The sequence below is a fragment of the Scophthalmus maximus genome, chromosome 20 (assembly GCF_022379125.1).
Source record: "Scophthalmus maximus strain ysfricsl-2021 chromosome 20, ASM2237912v1, whole genome shotgun sequence".
NCBI lineage: Eukaryota > Metazoa > Chordata > Actinopteri > Pleuronectiformes > Scophthalmidae > Scophthalmus > Scophthalmus maximus.
Window position 1 is genome coordinate 10,776,261 of NC_061534.1, and position 19,075 is coordinate 10,795,335.

General features: G+C 39.2%; 1 protein-coding gene across 2 annotated transcripts in view; it reads right to left on the minus strand.

Annotated features, from left to right (window-relative positions):
- brinp1 (bone morphogenetic protein/retinoic acid inducible neural-specific 1) overlaps positions 1 to 19,075 on the minus strand; it is a 130,096-nt gene that overhangs the window by 34,713 nt on the left and 76,308 nt on the right. For both annotated transcript variants that reach the window (XM_035608874.2, XM_035608873.2), the window contains exon 4: positions 12,537 to 12,706. In XM_035608874.2, the coding sequence (XP_035464767.2) occupies positions 12,537 to 12,706 (170 nt within the window). The remainder of the gene's footprint in view (positions 1 to 12,536; positions 12,707 to 19,075) is intronic.

Consider the following 19,075-nt stretch of genomic DNA (forward strand, 5'->3'; position numbering starts at 1 on the left):
TTTTTCTCCAGTAATTATTTTTTTCCAAATTGGGCACAGACATACCCAGCTTTATGGATTAGAGAGTGACCCTTGTAATCTGAATGACCTCAGTGGAGCAGTATGCTGCACTTCTTAGGCAGTCTCTTTTCTTTCTCTGCAACACACACACCATAAGAGTGCCGTGGACCAGATTATGAAAATGGAGTATAACGTAATAAAAATACAAGGAGCAATCAAAGGACTGAAGTGGGCCAAAGGGGATTAAGAGGATTTAGATTATTAAGCAGAACACAACAGTGGAATCCCACTGGACCAAGACTGTATCACAGCCCACAGTCAGAAACCACAGTTCTGGAACATCCCCTCTAATTGTCATCTGCCATCAAGAAAATCATCTAACCAAGTAAATAAGAGATGATTCACATGAGATTCCAAAGAACCACATGTACATGTGCTATTCCCCAAAGCCCCAAATGTCAGAAAACAAAGTTTATCCTCTCCGTGCAAACTTCTTTGTGTTTCAAAATTCATCCTGGTGACATATATACAGTACAATGCAGCAGCAGTACACCAGGGAAATGTGCTGGTACTGGATGCGTTTGTGTGCTGAGTCTCAATCGTATGTTTTCTTTCTTTTTGAATTCGAGCATATTTCACAGTTTTTCTTCCATGTTTATGTCTAATGTCATGCACTCATTAAAAATATCCTAATAGTTTGTCAGTATTTGATTGGCAGCAGCCTCGTGCACCCTCTTTAATCAGGTGCCTGTAGCAGTCAGCAAAGTGTGTGAACAATACACTGTACTTATTTTACAGCCAATGCCAGCACTCAATGTGTTTTTAGCCCACACACTTGTATTGTTGACCTCTCATTGCACCTGGCTTTAATAAGGCACCAATTAAAAAAGGGCATTCGGATCCCGGAGCTTGATGATTTGTTGCCTCTCAAACACAAAGAGGACATTTAGCGATCAACGTGGACAGTCGAGGTTGCCTCGAATGCAAGTTACACTTTCGCTTCCCAGAGAAAACATTCTGCAAATCAGACCTTTTTCATCAAGCTTTGTGAAATATCAGGGACTAATTCAGGCTTCCTAGAACTTCAATTGTAAAGTGAACTTCATATGACTGCCTCGTGCCTAATTAGAAAGATTGAGCATTAGGTTATTTTAAAACAAATAAAGATTCATTCATTTCTTCTTATCTGTGGACGAATTAGGAAATGGTTCATCATTTTAACAGAGACATCCATTGTAATTACGATAAATGACAAAAAATGTATGGAATAAAAACAGGACCATATTTACAGACTTAATTTCGTTAGTAGCTTAACATTAGTATTGCAGCCCTGTGAGAACGGAGATAGAGAAAATGTGCCTTTAGATTGTCAGTTGTGCAATGACACCCCTCTCCACCAAGTTCATTAAAATTATCACAGCATATGGAGCTGTCATTATTTCTATAATTCCTGTAACTTGTCATGGGAGCTGTATGTTCTCATTTCAGTCTTTCAAACCGCACAGCCAGGATAATATTCGAAGAAAATTCAACTTCACATTGTACCGTGTCCCCAAGTTATGCTTCAACTTGAAAGACAGAGGAGCATAAAAAAAAAGAAGAAGGCGGTTTGAAGCTATAAGAGATAAGGAAAACAAGGGATGAAGGCAATAAGATGGGTGAGTGGTACAGGGGAGAATACTGTAAGGCTGAACTGTCTTCATTACGTATCGCCTCTGCTGAGCCTTACTAATCTGCCCATCACCTGCCATTCTCTTAATGACTTGCTATTTCTGGCTACACAGAAATGAAGAGACGTGCTCCTCAGTAACTCTCCAAGCCTGGTAGTGGAAGATCTCTGAGGACACTTTTTTTTCTCTCTCTCTGCCTTGTTCATATCATGTTACATGTGGCTGCAGTATTACTGTAAATCACATAAAAGGAACAAAGCAAGTGCATTTGAAGAACAGTGTAGGAGCACATCTCCTGTCTATCTTACATTCCTTCTATGCATATTCAAATAAGTGTGTGTCAAGTGTAATAGTCATTTTTTTTTTAAATATACCTCATTTGTTTTTTAAGTGATACTGAGAATGTTTAACTTTTGGCTATTTGTAATTACAGTATAACATCTGAGTTGAGCACAACTCAAGCAATACTGCTCATGAAATCTGTCATGCTCGACGTACACAGCTCCAATCTCGGCCACTGCAGACGACAAAACTCTGGCTTCGTTCGTTTTGTAAACATGTTGAATTTCCCTTACTGCACATGACGCTCACATGACTGGACTGTGAAATGGGGATTGTGTTGCTGCTACACCACCATCACCCACAGCACTGCAGCTTCATCAGGAAATCAGCATATTGAATGCTGGTGTAAATCATCCCCGGCTGTGAGGATAGGTGACCTTGTGTGGGATGCAGTCAGCACACTGCCCAGTAGGAATGCATTCTTGCACACGTAATGCATGAGTGGATATACAGTAGACACGCCGCAGTCAGACGCTCGTCCCAATGCACACACGCCATGAAAGCTTGTGTATACAGTCGATTTCCGATCGTGCTCCTCCCTGCATTATCACACTTTCCCCCAGGAAGGCGTTTACTCGTAAAATTGACATTTTCTTTCCATTAAACCACTCCATTGGGTATCTTATTTTCATTCCTAAATGACCCTTCCTTTCCACTGGAGTCCTAGTGTGCAGCAATCAGGTTCAGCAAGACCAAGACAAACAACCACGTCATTTATTTCTATCAGTGCGATATGATGTGGTTCACAATGGGCAGAGATTTCTCTTTGCCTTGACTATACATTTTTTGCTTTGGAACCCGGCCTTTCGAACAATATATATATAGAGAGAAATATGATGTGCCTAATATCAAATGATTTATTTTTCCTGCAAAAGAATTAGCAATGAAAATAGAGAGAAATTGTATTTGGTGTCCATGCTGTGCCGCCCAGTGGTTATGTTTGTGGTGGCGGAGCGTTTGAAAATGATAATGAATACAGATTTTGCCAAAATAACGACTGAAATATGATTGATGAACCAGTAAAAATGGATAATGCCACTGTGCTAAATGGCTTCTGTGATATGTTTTTCTGTTTAATAAAAGAGCTGTGATACAATTACGGAGATAAATGATGTACAGCAGGAACCCCTCCGATACTTTTACGATCTCATTAGATCGTAACCCCAGGGTAACTTGTTTAGCGCTGTGGGTTTACTGCGTGCCTGTTTGTGTGTTTGTGTTTACATGTATGCTTGCATGCTGCCATAGATGTATATCTGCATGTTTCACACAAGGGAATGAAAGACAGGTAAGGGCAGAGATGAAATGTACTTTACAGTTTCGTATCATCAGTGACTGTGTTTTTTGGCATTTTGTTGTGTGCAATATTTATTCTTTGCTTTTGTTCGAAGTTTTAATTCTCGGTCTTCTTTTGACTTCAGTGGTTTAGGAGTATTTTTCAATGCACATCAGGTGGCAATTCAAAGCATTTGTTGAAGCGGGTGTATTTCTGGATACGTGGGTTCTTAGGTAAATAACAAGGCTAAGGTTACGCACAGGGTGCCAGCAGCACAGCGTTGATATGACTTGGTTTTGATTAACGTTCATACGTAGCTAAGAATTCTTAAGCAGTTCAGAGGCCGAGGTAGACAGAGTGGGGTATGGAGGATGAAAGGTTACATACATTCAGCTAGCCACTATCAGTTCACACCCAAACACACACATACCGCTGCTTGCCGTTCAAAGCCTGGCTCATTGGCTCACGATACTTTTGTTATTACTGATTTTAATTACCTCTGAATCTTATTTAACAATAACATCAGTGCTCCTTGGGGACCAATTTTACATGTAACCTTAATGGCACACCATAATGTGTTTTTCAGTTTTGCAACCGTCGCCGCTTGCACAGCATGTGCAACCTGTAGGAGTCCAATAACAATCAAACAATTGTTTGTATTTCTCGCTGATGAAAAGACGATTGCCTTTATAATGAGAAAGTTTTGCGTTGGCGCCTGCACAGATGTCTGATGTCCTCAACGACTGACTGTTTTCATGTCCCGCTGGCTGCCCTGATGTTCCGCTGCTCATTTGTATTCTGATAGTTACACACTTAATCAAAAAAAGCTTGCAAAATTCATACACGCATTATATTTTGATACTCCACAGATACATATCTGCTTATATTTTAGATGTTAAACCATTACGAGAATTCACTTGTTTTTAAAACCTGGATTTCTATGGCCACATTTCTAAGAGGAAGGTGACAGTTTTGATTACAGTTTTAATTTGGTACGATGCAGGGTGTTATCCATATAGGAAACAGTTCTGTGATATCAGGCGACCGGCCAGATAAAACTTGGCGGCGAACCATTGAGGACATTTTGTTGAAAGGAGGGGGCATTCACCAGCTTGTCCCTGACATCTGCATAATGTGCAGCCATCTCCAAATTAGAGCCTATTTTGTATTCAAAATTCAGATTGGAGCAGTCGCTTTATTTGCTAATGGATACCCCCTTGGTAACAAGGTTTTCATCAACAAGGTTTTCAGACCACATTTGTTATTCTTGATATCTCCTCTGTTTAATCTTGATGTAAACAAAATGAGGAGAATGTTACACGGACAGCCCGACAGACATTTAGGCTCTATGAAAAGTCATTGGTTTCCAAGTGTGTCTTAATAGTGTACAGTCAAACCATTTGTATTCTGTTTTTCCACTATGTTTTAGATTTTCAAATGAAGCTGAGTGAGTGGTTTCAGTATTATACTTGTAGTATGTTATCTACGAGAAGATGTATACATCTTGTTGGGTCAGTAATTGTAATTTTTCTACAGTTTAAGGGGTTTTGAGCTGTAATTTGAAATGGGGTTTGTTTGATGCTCTAAGTTTAGGAATTAAACTGGAGATAAAAGAAAAAAACAGTATTTGAAATATGAAATGCAATCTGAACATCTGGCTGTTTATTATCATGGCTGTAAAGCTATCTTTCCTGGAAGAGAACATGAATACATTAACTGTAGTAAGTGTGTGTGTGTGTGTGCGGGTAATGACTGAAATAACAATACTTTGGTAAGATAATTGAAAAGTGTTAAATTTAAACATTTCATTGAAGGTATTTGGGTCTGTTGACTATGTGTATGAAAAGTGCTAAAAATAAAGTGGGTGAATGAGTAAAGTATGAGTAAACGAGTGAAATGGTGAATCCCTCAGACCAAAGTTACAGTTGCCTCACGGCAAATTTCAGGAGAACAAAGTGAGCCTGACTTTCAGCCTGCTTACTTGCAGACAGGAAATATCTAAAACAACTCCTGCAGTATTGACACTTGTTTTTCATCCTGATTGTAAGTTTGCACTCCATAGCAGGTCTCACAGCCGTACTGAATCAATATTGGAGGAGCAAAGCCCTTGTTCTCTGTGTTTATAGATCCTTGCCTTCTGCAGGACTTTGCTTCCTCTGCACATTCTGATCACTGTCTGTCTGCTGGCAACGTGACCGGAGAACTGCGATTTGTGTTGCTGTTATCTGTACCCACGAGATGCAGATCACAGTTGAATCTTTGATTTTTGACATATAAAATCTGACAAACAAGTATACAAATATATAGTTAGTATTAGTAGATTTAAACGAAACCACAAAACTTGGTGCACATGATTGTCCATTTTAAGCTTTCGCAGCAGGCGAATTCTTATGGTGGTGCTGCCTGAAGATTTTAATGATAAGTATGTGCATCAATGCAGCGCACACAGTTTGAAGGTTTTGATATTTATGTCAACTTTTACACAGTAATGTTTGGCTCAAATATCTGACACAACTAGCACCAGGTTTTCAGAAAGCTTGCAGGACACATGGCTACAGCTCTTGAGTTTCATGCAAATCATAAGCTAGAGTACAGGAAACAGTTTTCAGTGGTTTTGTTTGCTTTGCATTCATTTGTTTGGGGAACTTGATTAAACACAAATATATCTGGCAATATGAACAATATAGGCACAATATAAGATGGAAAAATCATTGATTCTGATTCTGAATTACCAAAGAGAACCTGAAACTTTTGGGGGCACTGGGGAATTGGATGCTTTTCCTCAGTAATTAAATTTAAAACTGTGCATCATCTCAAGCAATGGCCACAATATATCCTAAAATGTGACTCTTAAAAGGGAAAAACACTGTACCAGCATGGTTATGTGTTTTAACTGCACTAAACTGTAACTTCAGACAGCCCTGTTTTTTTTTGTTTTTTTTACTTCGCCCCTATTGAGCTTCCATTGTATCTTGCCAAAAGAGCATGACACATTCTCCATGAGTTAAAAAAAAAAACACCCAACTCATTGCCGAGTCTCTGACGATGCAATATCTGATAGGTGAGAGACAAGCTATCTTGCATGCCTGCATTCCCATTATCTAAATTACTAACTCACTCAATCACCAATCCAATCACAAGCCTTTTCCAAACTTACTTAGAAAAACAGCCTCACCTCTTGACAGATGCCGCAGGTCCATCAGTCCTGATCAGCAGATGTGCACTTCACTCAGTGGTGTGTAAGTGTGTGTGTGTGTGTGTGTGTGTGTGTGTGTGTGTGTGTGTGTGTGTGTGTGTGTGTGTGTGTGTGTGTGTGTGTGTGTGTGTGTGTGTGTGTGTGTGTGTGTATGTGTGTGTGGGCGTGTGCCTGTGTGTAGAGAGCGCTGTATCGATACTTGCTCCTCTCAACACTTCCTGCCTTCCTTTCCTGAGAAACTGACTCAGCAGCCACTGTCAGGTTTGTTTAATTTTGTCATGGTTGACTTCCTGCTACCTGGAGTCTCATCTGCCAGAGGCCCTTAATCCACTTGTCACTCAAGACAACAAAAAACCGGGATGGCGCTCCTTGAACGAAGACAGGGACGCGGAGCACTGGTGGGTTTGCTGCTGGATTGGAGGCTTAAGTGCAGGTGCACAGGCACAGGTGCAAGGCAGCAGCTGTAGTAGTCTGCGAGTTAGCGTATGGAACATTTCAACAGTCTTTCTACTGATGGGCGAGAAGCACGTAAATCCATCCAAAAAAAATGACAATGCATCAGCCCTCCTTACAAAAACAAAACACTTTGATATTTAACTAATAAAAGTAATTAATGCAATGAGAAATACTGAGAGGAGTGGTTTGAAAAAATACAGAATGTCAACAAAATGTCATAAAAGTGTATTTAATGTTACGCTGAAGACAGAAAATTGTTATTGCAATTGGTAAGACGCAAATGAACTAAGTTTGTTAAAGTTAAAGTTAACAAGTAAAACATTGGGAAATTAAAAACTTTAATTCGAAAAAAAACTTGTGTTACCCATTGAAATAATTTTTAAAGCTAAATAATAAATAATAATCCCAATACTTGAATATATCGAACAGCAAATTGTTCCCCGAATCATCACTATCAAATTTTGTCGACAATTTAAGCAATGGTTTCTGGTCATCAACATCGATCTGCTTGTTGCATTAAAAATGCATTTTATCGATGCGAGAAGAGCACGAGGCTTGCAGTTGTCGCACCCCAGTAGTCTGGGATGAAGACATGGAAAGACGACAGGCAGGAATGCGCAGCCCTGAGGATGTCTGGTGATGCAGAGAGGAGGCACACATTTAAATTAGTTTGTGTCCAGTGGGCCTCCAGGATCCATTCTCACCGATCTGCACTGCAAAAAACAGGCAGTTTGGTGAGAGCACCAACTGTGGATGTGCGCAGACTTTTGTGTGGTTATTTTACAGCAGTCTGGTGCTGATTGTGCATTACTTGAATAAACTAGCCACATTGGAATAGAGTTCAATAGCTGCACTTTGTTTGATTTGACTAGATACACATGTCATTTCTGTTCAGATGTCTGTTGGGATTTGATCGTGAAGATTAGAAATTGTCGGTTGTGGTTGAATATAGTTCGGTGGGCATTTTGCATTACGAAAGAAAATGCAAAATGCATGTAACACCCATCATCACCATCACAATATTCATAAAAACGCAACACAGTTTTGTTTTTTTACAGTACACAAGAAGAAAATATGTTCACTGAAGAAGTCAGCAATATGTCATGTTGCATTTTTGTGCATGCAATATAAAATAACGCTAGCAAAACAAAAACTATAGTGAATTAATATGAACTGCAATTTCCTCATCCTCCCATAGCCATCCAAACATGTAACAGCCTTTTGGCTGCTTGACAACATTTTTGTTCAGTTGAATGTCTGTGGACAGCTCACTTTCCCATTGGCCACTAGTCAGAAGACTGAGCTACGGTCGCGAGTCGACTCCCTCCTCACTCGCTTTCCTTTGGCACAATTATTTTCACTCACGGTTACCATTTTTCAGACTCTTTTTGAGATCATCATCTGTGACAGGCCGTCTGACAGATTTCTCTCTCTGCTTGATTTCTGCAGTATAGAGCACTTCCTCGCCTAATACTTCAACACTCTAACGTGTCTAACTAGCACTTACTGTGCACCTCGGTGCTCTTCTTTGCCTGATCTCCTACGCTTTGTCTTACTGAACATATTTAGCATCTGGCACATAATTCAAGGTCTACTGTACTGAATCCTCAGTTGTTTAGTTCAATAGTAAGTCGCTCTGGATAAAAGCACCTGTCATATCAGTGGATGAAAATGAAAAAGATGTTGGGGGAGGCTAAGAACTTCTCATTTGTCATGAAATATTTCCTGTGTGGCAGCAGAACATGTTACAACAGTATTCAGAAACTCCTGCAGGTTAAACTGGACTTTGTTGGTTTACCTAGCTCGAGGTAACAGAACTACTTCGTAGACTTTTAAGGCTGATTAGCTCTGAAAGACTTCCTGTAGACTGACTCAAAAACACTCAATGACCTCGCACCATAATAAGTCTACGAATAACCTATAACGTTGCACCCTGGAAAAGACTGTTATTAGAATCAATATACTTGTCGAACCTGAAATATAAAACAACCTCCACCTTCTTGAAACTAAACTTATTACGTATTACTGCTACTTAAATTATTGTCGTCTACAAGTGTCAATATGATATGCTGATATGCAATTTGTCGTTATTGTTTGTAACAGTAAATATTACCACTAATATACTTATATCATTACTGCGGGCAGCAAAACAAACTGTCACCATTTTATAACAGAGAAGTCAGGCAACAATTGGCCCTTTTTCATCATTCTGTGAGCAACCATGATCTGATTTTATGCTCAACATGGCAACAGTCTGCAAACAGCGGGACACTGTAAAAGAAGTTGGTTATCTCGCTGAGAAGTTGGAGGTGTGCAGCCAGTCGCCCGCAGCTCGTCATCTAACACTCCCTGTGACTGCTCCTTTCCACTCCCTTGATCCACTGTCGAAGAATTACGAAAAATGACCATCGTGTGGTAGATATTTGGAAGTGTATGATCACTAACATGTTGCATTTCCTGTGACTACTTCAAAATGAATATCAACTTCTCCAATTAAATGATTTTTAATGTTAAGCTACAGTAAAACAGCATTATTTTTTCTGGGAATGTATTTGTAATACGGCATATATATATATATATATAACTATTGAGATACATTCATCAGTAACCCATGGGCTTAATTGCTGTTGTTACGTAATTCTGTGTTAGATAGTGACTATATAGACATTAACTGTATGAAAATCTTTGAGATTGCCAATTTAAAGTTCAGATAGCCTTCAGTGATATTTGCAATGGTTGATGGACTGTTGCTGAATAAATTTATGATCATGAGACATTCCAATTTTTTTCTGTGGTGAAGCCTATTTTCACATCTGCAATCTGCTTTCTGCAAATAATTGTGTGTTTGCAGACCCATGGAAAACCAGAGAAGTCTAAATAATTATGATCACCAGGGCTTGAAATTAACACCCAGCGCCTCATTCAGTGTTTGTAAAATGTGACTGTGGCAGGTAAAGCAATTCAACCTGCAGCTTTCCAGTCTCCATGTCTGTATAATCACAAAACTTTGGTTCAGAGGCATTGACTGTTTGCTTTGTATGTGTTTTGTCCCACCTAATCTTATATTTTCAAAAAGAACAAACACACCGTCAATTTCCTGTACAACAGTCTTATTTTCCATTTCTATTGTGTTTTTGAAGGTATGGTACAGTCGAGGAGCAAAAGTTGCTTTTTCAACTCTTTCATCCACAGTACTATAGCAGTATGCTTGTATATTCACACCAACACACTGTAGTGAGTCCAGCGGCATCATTCCTATTATGTGCGTATTGTTTCTGTTATGATGCTGGTGTAAATTTAGCATTTTTGCATCAGTGTTTCTTGTGCTTAATTTGCAATGTCTATTTATAATTGAAAATAGTGGGATGGAAAAATACTAAAAAACACTGATTCATTTCACGGTCAGTAATCAACACTCAGTTTTTCAGGGTTAACAGGATCCCTATAACTATACCATGGGCAAAATAGAGGCCCGCAGTCCCTGCCACTGAACTGCAAGTACATGTTAATCAGGTTGACGTCCTCACATAACAAAACATCCCAGAAGCAGTGTTAAACAGTCAGGTTTACTCCAACTTTATTTATTTTTTTAGTTGTGATGCATGTATTCGCTTGCAAAGTAGGTCCATATAAGCAAGGTCATAGCAAACAAGAGATGTTGCCCTGGGCCCTCGGGCCCAGCAGTATTATTTATTTGTCATACAGGTATACACCTGGAATCATAATTCTTGTTGTTGCCAAACTGGTGTGTGGGGATGTGGGGTTGTTGTGGCCAAGCTTAATGTTAATACTAAGTTTTTTTTCTTGCAATGAAGCAAAAATGCTCTCATTTGAGTGCGCATCTGATAAGATTAATGGCAGATATACAGAATAAAAGTGAATTAAATTACATTAGTTAATAATAAGTATGTTAATATTCAGCTGACACCAAAACCACAATGTATTAAAATGCATAACTTTAAAGCTGTTTTCAGACAGTAACGACAGAAAATGTCAGGAAAATTGCACCCAGACATTTTAAAAATTATGAAAAAGGGAAAATGAGTTTTAAAAAAGAACGTTAATCCAATCTGGTCCTGCCTCCCTCCTCCTACATGATACTAGAATGAATACTCTCATTCATTACATCGCTGTGAAGTGGGCGTAGTCAGGAGAAAACAAAATACTGATTTTTTGGATGAGGTGAGTGCAATGGACAAAACGCGATGTCATCACTGTTTATGCCTCTGGTGCCATTCACCTTGCAAAATGAAGCAATGTAGTTCACGGCAATGTAAACCACTATGTGATACTTATCATGATAATCAGAATTCTTGCGAATTAAAATTGTAAAGTATAATTTGATTAGGTTAAACACTGCAGGCTTAGTACTACAAGAAGTGGTGTGTCTGTAGTGTGATCAGGTTGATCCAAACATGCAAAGTAAAGACACATACATTAGGTCCATATCAATAAAGAAAAGAAATAAGAAAAGAAAATAGAAATATAGCAATGTGCTTCCTTGAAAAAAAAAAAAATATATAAATATATATTTTTTTTTTTCTCTTCTAATTGATGATTTTCTAATGTCAGTGAATATTCAAGTTTTTTTCTCTTAAGAATATCAATCTCTTCCACTTGCTCTATGAATTTACAATTCATCCATTTATTTTCTTTTACCAGCAATTACTGTAATACACTGTTGCATAAACATTGTCATGAGGGAGGGATTTTCCAAAAACTTTGGCCAATTTGGTTTTGATGTTATTTATATTCTACAATTACTTTCCCCAGCCCTTTCTCCTCTGGGTCCCTGCATGAGTGAGCATGTGAACCACCACATTTGGCCAGCAGACAGACGGCTTGCACTGCGTACAAATTGTGGTTTTGTTTTTTTTTTTGTCTGATGGCCCAAAAAGAAAGGGGGGATTGTCTGTTGCAGAGTAGCAATAATAATAATGAACAAAATCCCACTATAGGTCATTAACTCAAATTCCGAAATCAATCTGTGTGCTCTGTTCCAGTTTCCTAATGATGATTATTAACTTATTTTCGGCACTTCCCAGTGATGATTGATTTATTTTATTGTATTTTATGTAAACATGTTCTCATTTGAAGCTGACACAATGAATATGTTCATAATCACAGGGACAGATGACTGTAACTGTATGATTTACAGTCTTGCTCTTCCGTATGAATACTTTGTAAAATGTTAGTTTTATGAGTTTGTGTAATAAAACTAACTCATTCCTACCTTAATTCAGTGGGATACAACATTTTATTCAGTTTATTATGATTGTCTAAACACATAGTTTGTGTGGCTACACTATGTTCATGTTTTCCTGACAGGCAACATCCTTCTAATAACTGTTCTCTCTCATTAGCAAAGGTAGATGTGTCACAGTATATTAGCAAAGTTCTTATATTCACAATGTAATTAGGCAAGTGATCCTTCCCTCACCTTAACCAAAAATTATGATTGTTACCTTCTCTCGTAGTTTTAGTTACCTGTTAACTTTTCCAGAAAGGCGGTAGATCAGGTGATGCATTAATGTCATTGCACATTAAAGGAAAAGAAAAATGTGCATTTTTATACACATGTTCATTATGCACCAACCTTGATGGCATTGGTAGAAATCTGGATCTCGTGTAGCTTCCTCATCGTGCCGTCGCGATCAATGAAGTATGACGAGGCCAGCTGATGAAGGGCTTCCACGTTCTGAGTAGAGTTGGCAAGCTTCCTGTCCAGCTTGTTTTTGGCCAGGTACATAGTCAGTGCTTCCTCTCCTACAGGCAGAACAGGGGAAGGGAAATATGATTAAGATTATACTTCATGTGGTTAGAGAATTTGAATTTTTTTTAAGGGGGGAAAGGGACTTTTGTATTGTACTGTACTTTTATCTTCAAGCAAAATAATGACTGAAGTTGTTACGGTCTCAAGAGTAAAAATGATATTTACTTAAGGTGCACGGAATAAATAATGTGAATGTACTGTCGCTATTTTCTTTGTGAGAGTTGTCCAATTCAGGCTTATCTCAGCTGCCAGTGGAGCTCCTAACACGAGAGATAAGTCAGGAGTCTGAAAACGAAGGCGAGAAGTTTTAGCTTGGGAAACCAGATGCCCCAGTTTTCCAGGAACAGCCTCCATATTTGTTCCTTCATCCCCAGCTGGAACCGTCCCCAGAAATGTCACCAGATTTACCCCTGTTGGTATGGCATTAATTTCATGAGAGGTCTAGAATTTTCACTTCAATACCACAGGAGTTCTATACCGTGGAATAAATGTATCACGTCAGCTGCCTTTTATTTTCTGCTCAGGCAGAGAAAAGAAGAGAAGACTATAAACACACAAATAGAAAATAACACTACTGATTGCAGAGATTTAATTAAGTGCCAAGGAAATAAGAACATAGGGATGAGCGCATGAGCTCCTGCAGCTGGTGTTAAAAACACGTAGAGCAACTTGAGGGGGATTGTACCTTTTATCTGCACCATGTCATTGTTTGGCATGTCCCTGTTCACTTCCACTGTCTTTTATTTCCTCTGGGTCACTGAATGAAATTAACTCCTGTGCATGGCTAATATAAAATTACAGATCCTGTCGGGGGAAGTGTTAAATTGTATTTCTTTCTTTTCTATTTCGTACTTGTTTCAACTATGAAAAGGACTGAGATGTTGACATATTCTCTTGTGATATAAAAGTCAAACACTCCTGGTTAGCCGTTGTTCTGGTTGACGGTGGTGCCGTTTCTGAGACGTTCAAACTTGAACTTGGGTCGACCTGAAACCATAACTCGTTTGCTGAGGTAGAGAATTTAATGTGAATTTCAAAAGCACTGCCACTGTAATTATGTGACAACAGCTGTGAATGTAAAACTGATGAGGCACACGTAAAAATCTGCAGACCTCCAAATCTCCCCCCGTAAGTAATCCTACGACTTAAAATCTGAGAGGTGAGAACTGAAAACGCCAGACATTGTATGTTAGTCTGCGTTGTATGTTGAGTTTGTATTTCCACAGGAAACACAGGATTTATGCTGAGCCGCTGACCTTTCAGTAAGTGTCTGTAAAAGGGAAGAATGTGAACGCTTAGAGCAGCAACGGGATCAAATATTTACCGAGCACCAGACAATCGCTCCTATTTGCATGTCATATGTTTGTTTGTTGACACACTATGAAGGGTTGAGCTGCTCAATCTCGCCACGAACGCATTTCTACATCTTTCATTCCAACAAGCAGGAACAGGTGCATTAAAAGCAAACACCAATTCACTATCACAAGCTCGTGCAATCTTTCATTTCGAAGATTACTGTTCAAATGGCAAACCATATGCCTGGAACTCATTCATGTCACATATGCTCAGGTTTCCAGTGCTGCGAATGGTTATGTGGCCCAGAGCGACGCATTGGAATTGGTCACTTAACTTGTGGTGACCGTGACTACGGGTGGGTAGCAGTCAGGGCCAATGTCTCATGCCTGGTTAGAGTACAAGCACTGGGGGGACGAGGCCCCATTCTCTGACGCTGCCACGCTCTCACTCCCTCGGGGGTGAGCAAAGTTACTTACACACACTTGACTTACACTAGTGCACAGGAATAATGGGCCCACATTAAGCCCTTGATTTGTCCTTTTTTAAATCTCTGTTGCAGCTTAGTTTGGCTTAAAAGAGGGCTTCTGAACATAAATATTTTGTGGTTATTGCTGCTGGTCAGGCAAAATCATTAGCTCTGTGGCTTAGAAAAATAACCATCTGTGCTCAACTATCGGTAAGTAATACGTTGTGGTATATTATTACTGGGCAGCGAACTGGCACCCTGTCATAGTTAATCAGCTCATGCAGAGCTTATGTGTTTTGGTGTTTAGAAACACTGTGCTGTTTCCCCACAAAATCAGTGCAATGAGTGTGAAAGGGCAGTATACACATGCAATTTGTGTTTGTGTGTGTGCACTTAGCTAGCTTTGTGAGAACCAGTTTTACACTTAGTAGGCTCAAAAGGCTGGTTGAGCGATTCATTTTTATTTGAAATAGGTTTAGGATAGCGTTAGGGTAAGGTTTCATAAAATACAAAAAAAAGATACATAGCAACATTTATGTCCTTCTTTATTCTTTCATGGTCTTTTTTTGTATTTCTTTAGGGACATTTGAGGACTAGACCCTGGCACAATAACAGCAGGTTATTCAACATTAATAATAAATTAATGTTTATTGTAGACATTACAAAAGTAAAAGAAAGAAAAAAGATTTAAATGAGTAGTACAACTCAGCCAGGGAAATACATGAAAAATACATAAGTTGTGTCTTCATGTGACCTGTGAAAACTTGATGAACATAATAAAAATACAGCCACTAGTTTCTGTAATAATTTCTTCCTGAATTAAAACTATGTATAGACTTCCCAAAATAGAATGCAGAGTAACAGCATACACACGATACCATTGAATGAGCCGGGAATGAAATGAGTCAATTTTCTAGGATGTTGGTGTTTCATGCAATACATCTCAATGCCAATGTGTGATCTGTTGTTTTTATGCTGGCGGGAGAAAAACAACAACAACAACAAAAGTTTCAAGTATGATTTGCCAAAAAGGTTGTAGCAGTGACGGACTGTGTCGTCAGTCGAGTTGTGCATTTGAACTGCAGCCTCAGGCTTCTGTGATTGCATGTCATTTCAGTAAACCTAGTTGTAATTGAACGCAGCATCAGCTCAAGTTAACTAGAGCAGAGGTAGCGAATACAGTACCAGGTCTCAATAGCGACCAAAAATGTTCCTTAAATGCACTGGTGCGTCTGACGTTTAGCTGGTCTGTCTGTGCGTGTAGCGTTATGTTTTTCCCCCGCCAGCCCACAGCGAAGAAAAACACCACGGAAGAGGCTGGCCTTCGTCTCTCACTGCCCGTCACACACAGAGCTCATACCAAGACGCAGACCTAGGATAGCAGAGAGTGAACTGGTGGAATGTCTTGTTGTACTCCACCATAATTAATGGAGACAACGCTCGTTGCCACAAGTGCAGCACAACATGTTTTGCTGGTAAAGGTGGTAACATGAGCGATCTGTGGAAACATTTAGTGAAAGTGAAAGTGAAAATATACTCTAGTTCTGCTGGTCCAAGTCACAGACAAGTCCAAAGCCCCTTCACAGCCGCAGCTAGTGGGTGGATGACTGAGGGGGGTGTTTGAATCAAGATTCAGTTATATGAGTACAAAAACATTTTTTTACTTTAATGCATGCTTAGGCCTAGGCCTAGACTATTCACTAGAGAGTATGAGGGCAAAGGAATCTTTGGAGTTAAGATAGAGTCCCTCCTAGATGTGAAATCTTTATTAATCAGATTGATGTAAAAAGGTCGACAAAAAAAAAAATAGTTAGCTGGAAAAATGGGTTTTTAGATTTTTTCTGTCTGTTGTTAAACTACCACTGTCTAACTTTTGAAAAAAAATGACAAATTCTATCTCCTTTAAATGTAGAGTGGAAATGATAAGAAATAAACTGCAACTTTCCTCAATTGAATATAACCTATGACTGACCTTAACCTCTTGTGTTATTGTTACACGGTGCATAGAATTCACCATTGTCCTGCATTCGTCACTCATAGCCAAAGTATTCTCAATTGGAGAGGTGTATTTTTGTCCTCTTTGGCCCCACATGCAGGACAAGGAGCTTAAGAATTTCTTCCTTTTTTTTAATTTATCTATTTTATTCATTTTTTGGAATTTATTGGCAGTTTTGTGCTCCTATGCTCCTGTGACTTTTTTTTTGCTCCAGACCTTTCAGATTTCACAGTGAAACAGCGGTGCTCTCATCCACAGTGGAAAGCTGATTTCAAACATATGCGAGTGAAAACTGAGAGATGTGCTGAAATGTGTCCTTCACAGCTTTAGCAAAATGCAAAACTGTCCATCACCCTTTGTTTTCTCAAGAGCAATGTACCTTCCTGTAGCATGTATATACTGCCTTGGTTGTGCACTCTCCATCCTAAAAGCCTTGGGCACATAGTTTGGATATGTCAATAAATTTAAATCTGCAGTATAGCGCACAGTGGCTGCAGGCATATCAGACATCTACGCATATATGTCAAACTGTTTTGAAGTATTATTTTCAGTTTCAGACTCACAGTTGTGGTGTCTTTTCTTTGGAAATCTGAGATTTATTTGTTATTTGTTATTTAAGCATCCCACGCGCATTGTGCACCCGGGATGCAGTCGGTTCGCATGTTGCACTTCAAAATATTCATCCCTTGAAGCTTCTTATGAAACATCCCCCTATCCCAGAAATTCAGCTTCTGGTGTAATTGTTACAATGTTCAGACAAGAGAAAAACAACAAATGAACTTCATCTATGTCGCACTTTTCTTGACAATATTAAAATAAAAGTAAAGTAAAAGTTTAGTTAGGTTTTTTAAATGGGGAAAGGGACAGCGTTGCATTTCAGTTGAATAATTTCAAATGACGGAGTGTCAAGGTGGCGTGAAGTTCAACTGTCCCACATACTTATGAAGAGGCTCTCTCTAAGTTTTCTCTGCTGCCGAATGTGATTTAAGGCTGCAAACGTGTGGTGGTTTGGGATGGCCACTTGCCAAGAGCTACAGCCAGACAAAATGTTATGCTGCATTCCATTATACTTCGGAACTCGGATTTTGGAGCTCGCGAGTCGGGGTTGTGGTTCCATTACCTGCGGATTTTCCGAGTTGGAAATTGCCACTGAAAAGCCCCACCGAGTCGGAATTTTTACTCGGAAGGTCGGAGGAACTTCACCACCCCAACTTCCGAGTACCGAGGTATAATGGAATGCAGCATTAATGCGCCCTTTGAGCAGCAGTACTTATTCAGGGCAGAAAGGACGCTGACTGACTAGCTGGTTAACATGCTAACTTCAGTGGGAGCACAGGTCAGCTAGAAGTAAAAACAGGAGTTAACATTGGTGTTAATTTCCACCACTGGAGACAAATCTTGGCAAGTGAAGGAAAGAAGCTTGATACTGAACTTGCAACCTGTCTGCTAGCAAGAAGACATATGCTACTGTCAATGCTGGCTATGTAGAAATAGCAAAACATACAAAATAGCACTTTTAAAGAAGAGTTTGGAGTGAAAAAGTGGGACATGAACATAGGAGAGGTTTTCTTTCCCTAACCTCCTTAACCATGGCCATGTTATGCACTAAACCTTAAAAAAAAATATATATTTTAACTGCCTTAATTAAAAGACTCCTTCAAGAGTGATTTAAGAAGTTTCCACACTTCTGCTTAAATTCAGCGGAACCAATCAAATATGTTGTTTCCATTTTCTTCACCAAAAAACATTTGCAAAGATGTTACTTTAATATTTCAATGTGTGCATTATTTACTAGTTTGTAATCTTCCTCTTCTTCTGCCACCAAATTTCTGCCACAATGCTCAGTTACTGAATTGGTAGTATAATCATTCCGAAATAGGGTAACCACTCAATATTTTTCAGTGCCTTCAGTCAGTCATATTTCATTAAAGTCGGGTATTTAAATACTAGATCAAGCCAGAAATGGACATTTGTAAGCCTCACACAACCTGCAGGCTGATAACAGAAAAAAAAATAACTACACATGCTGGTTACCTGTCAAAGGTTATGCATTGTAACTATTTCTATTGAGGAGGGAACCTCTGATTGGGCAGTTTACATTTGACCGCTCAACATCATGTTGCCTGTGAGAAGAAGAGTTCACCCCTTTCCTCTCAAGTGCATAACAACTCTTGAGACCACAAAGAATAGGTGGCTAAAGAGAGGATTGGCCGCTTCTTTCAATTTTATCACTATGCTGGTGTGCCCATTTATTGGTTCATATAACCGTGCTCTTTAATGGACAACCCCAAGATTGAGATAAGGGTGTACTGACCCATAACTTGAAACAAAGTGGCCTCAAGGTTAAAGATAATATGGTGATAACTCAGAGGGAGATAAGAGGAGCCAGAGGTTAAAAAAAATGAATGCAAGGCAAGAAAGGCAACAAGACAGCGTGAAATATATGGTGATGCAACGCAACGAGACTAAGACGGATGCTGTGGTTGAAAATGATACTGTGATTAATTCTGAGACTATTTTTTTTTTTTCAACCATTGTCCAATTTTAGCCACCTGGTACATCCTACTAGGTTAGAAACACTTCATTTCCCCATCATATAATGTT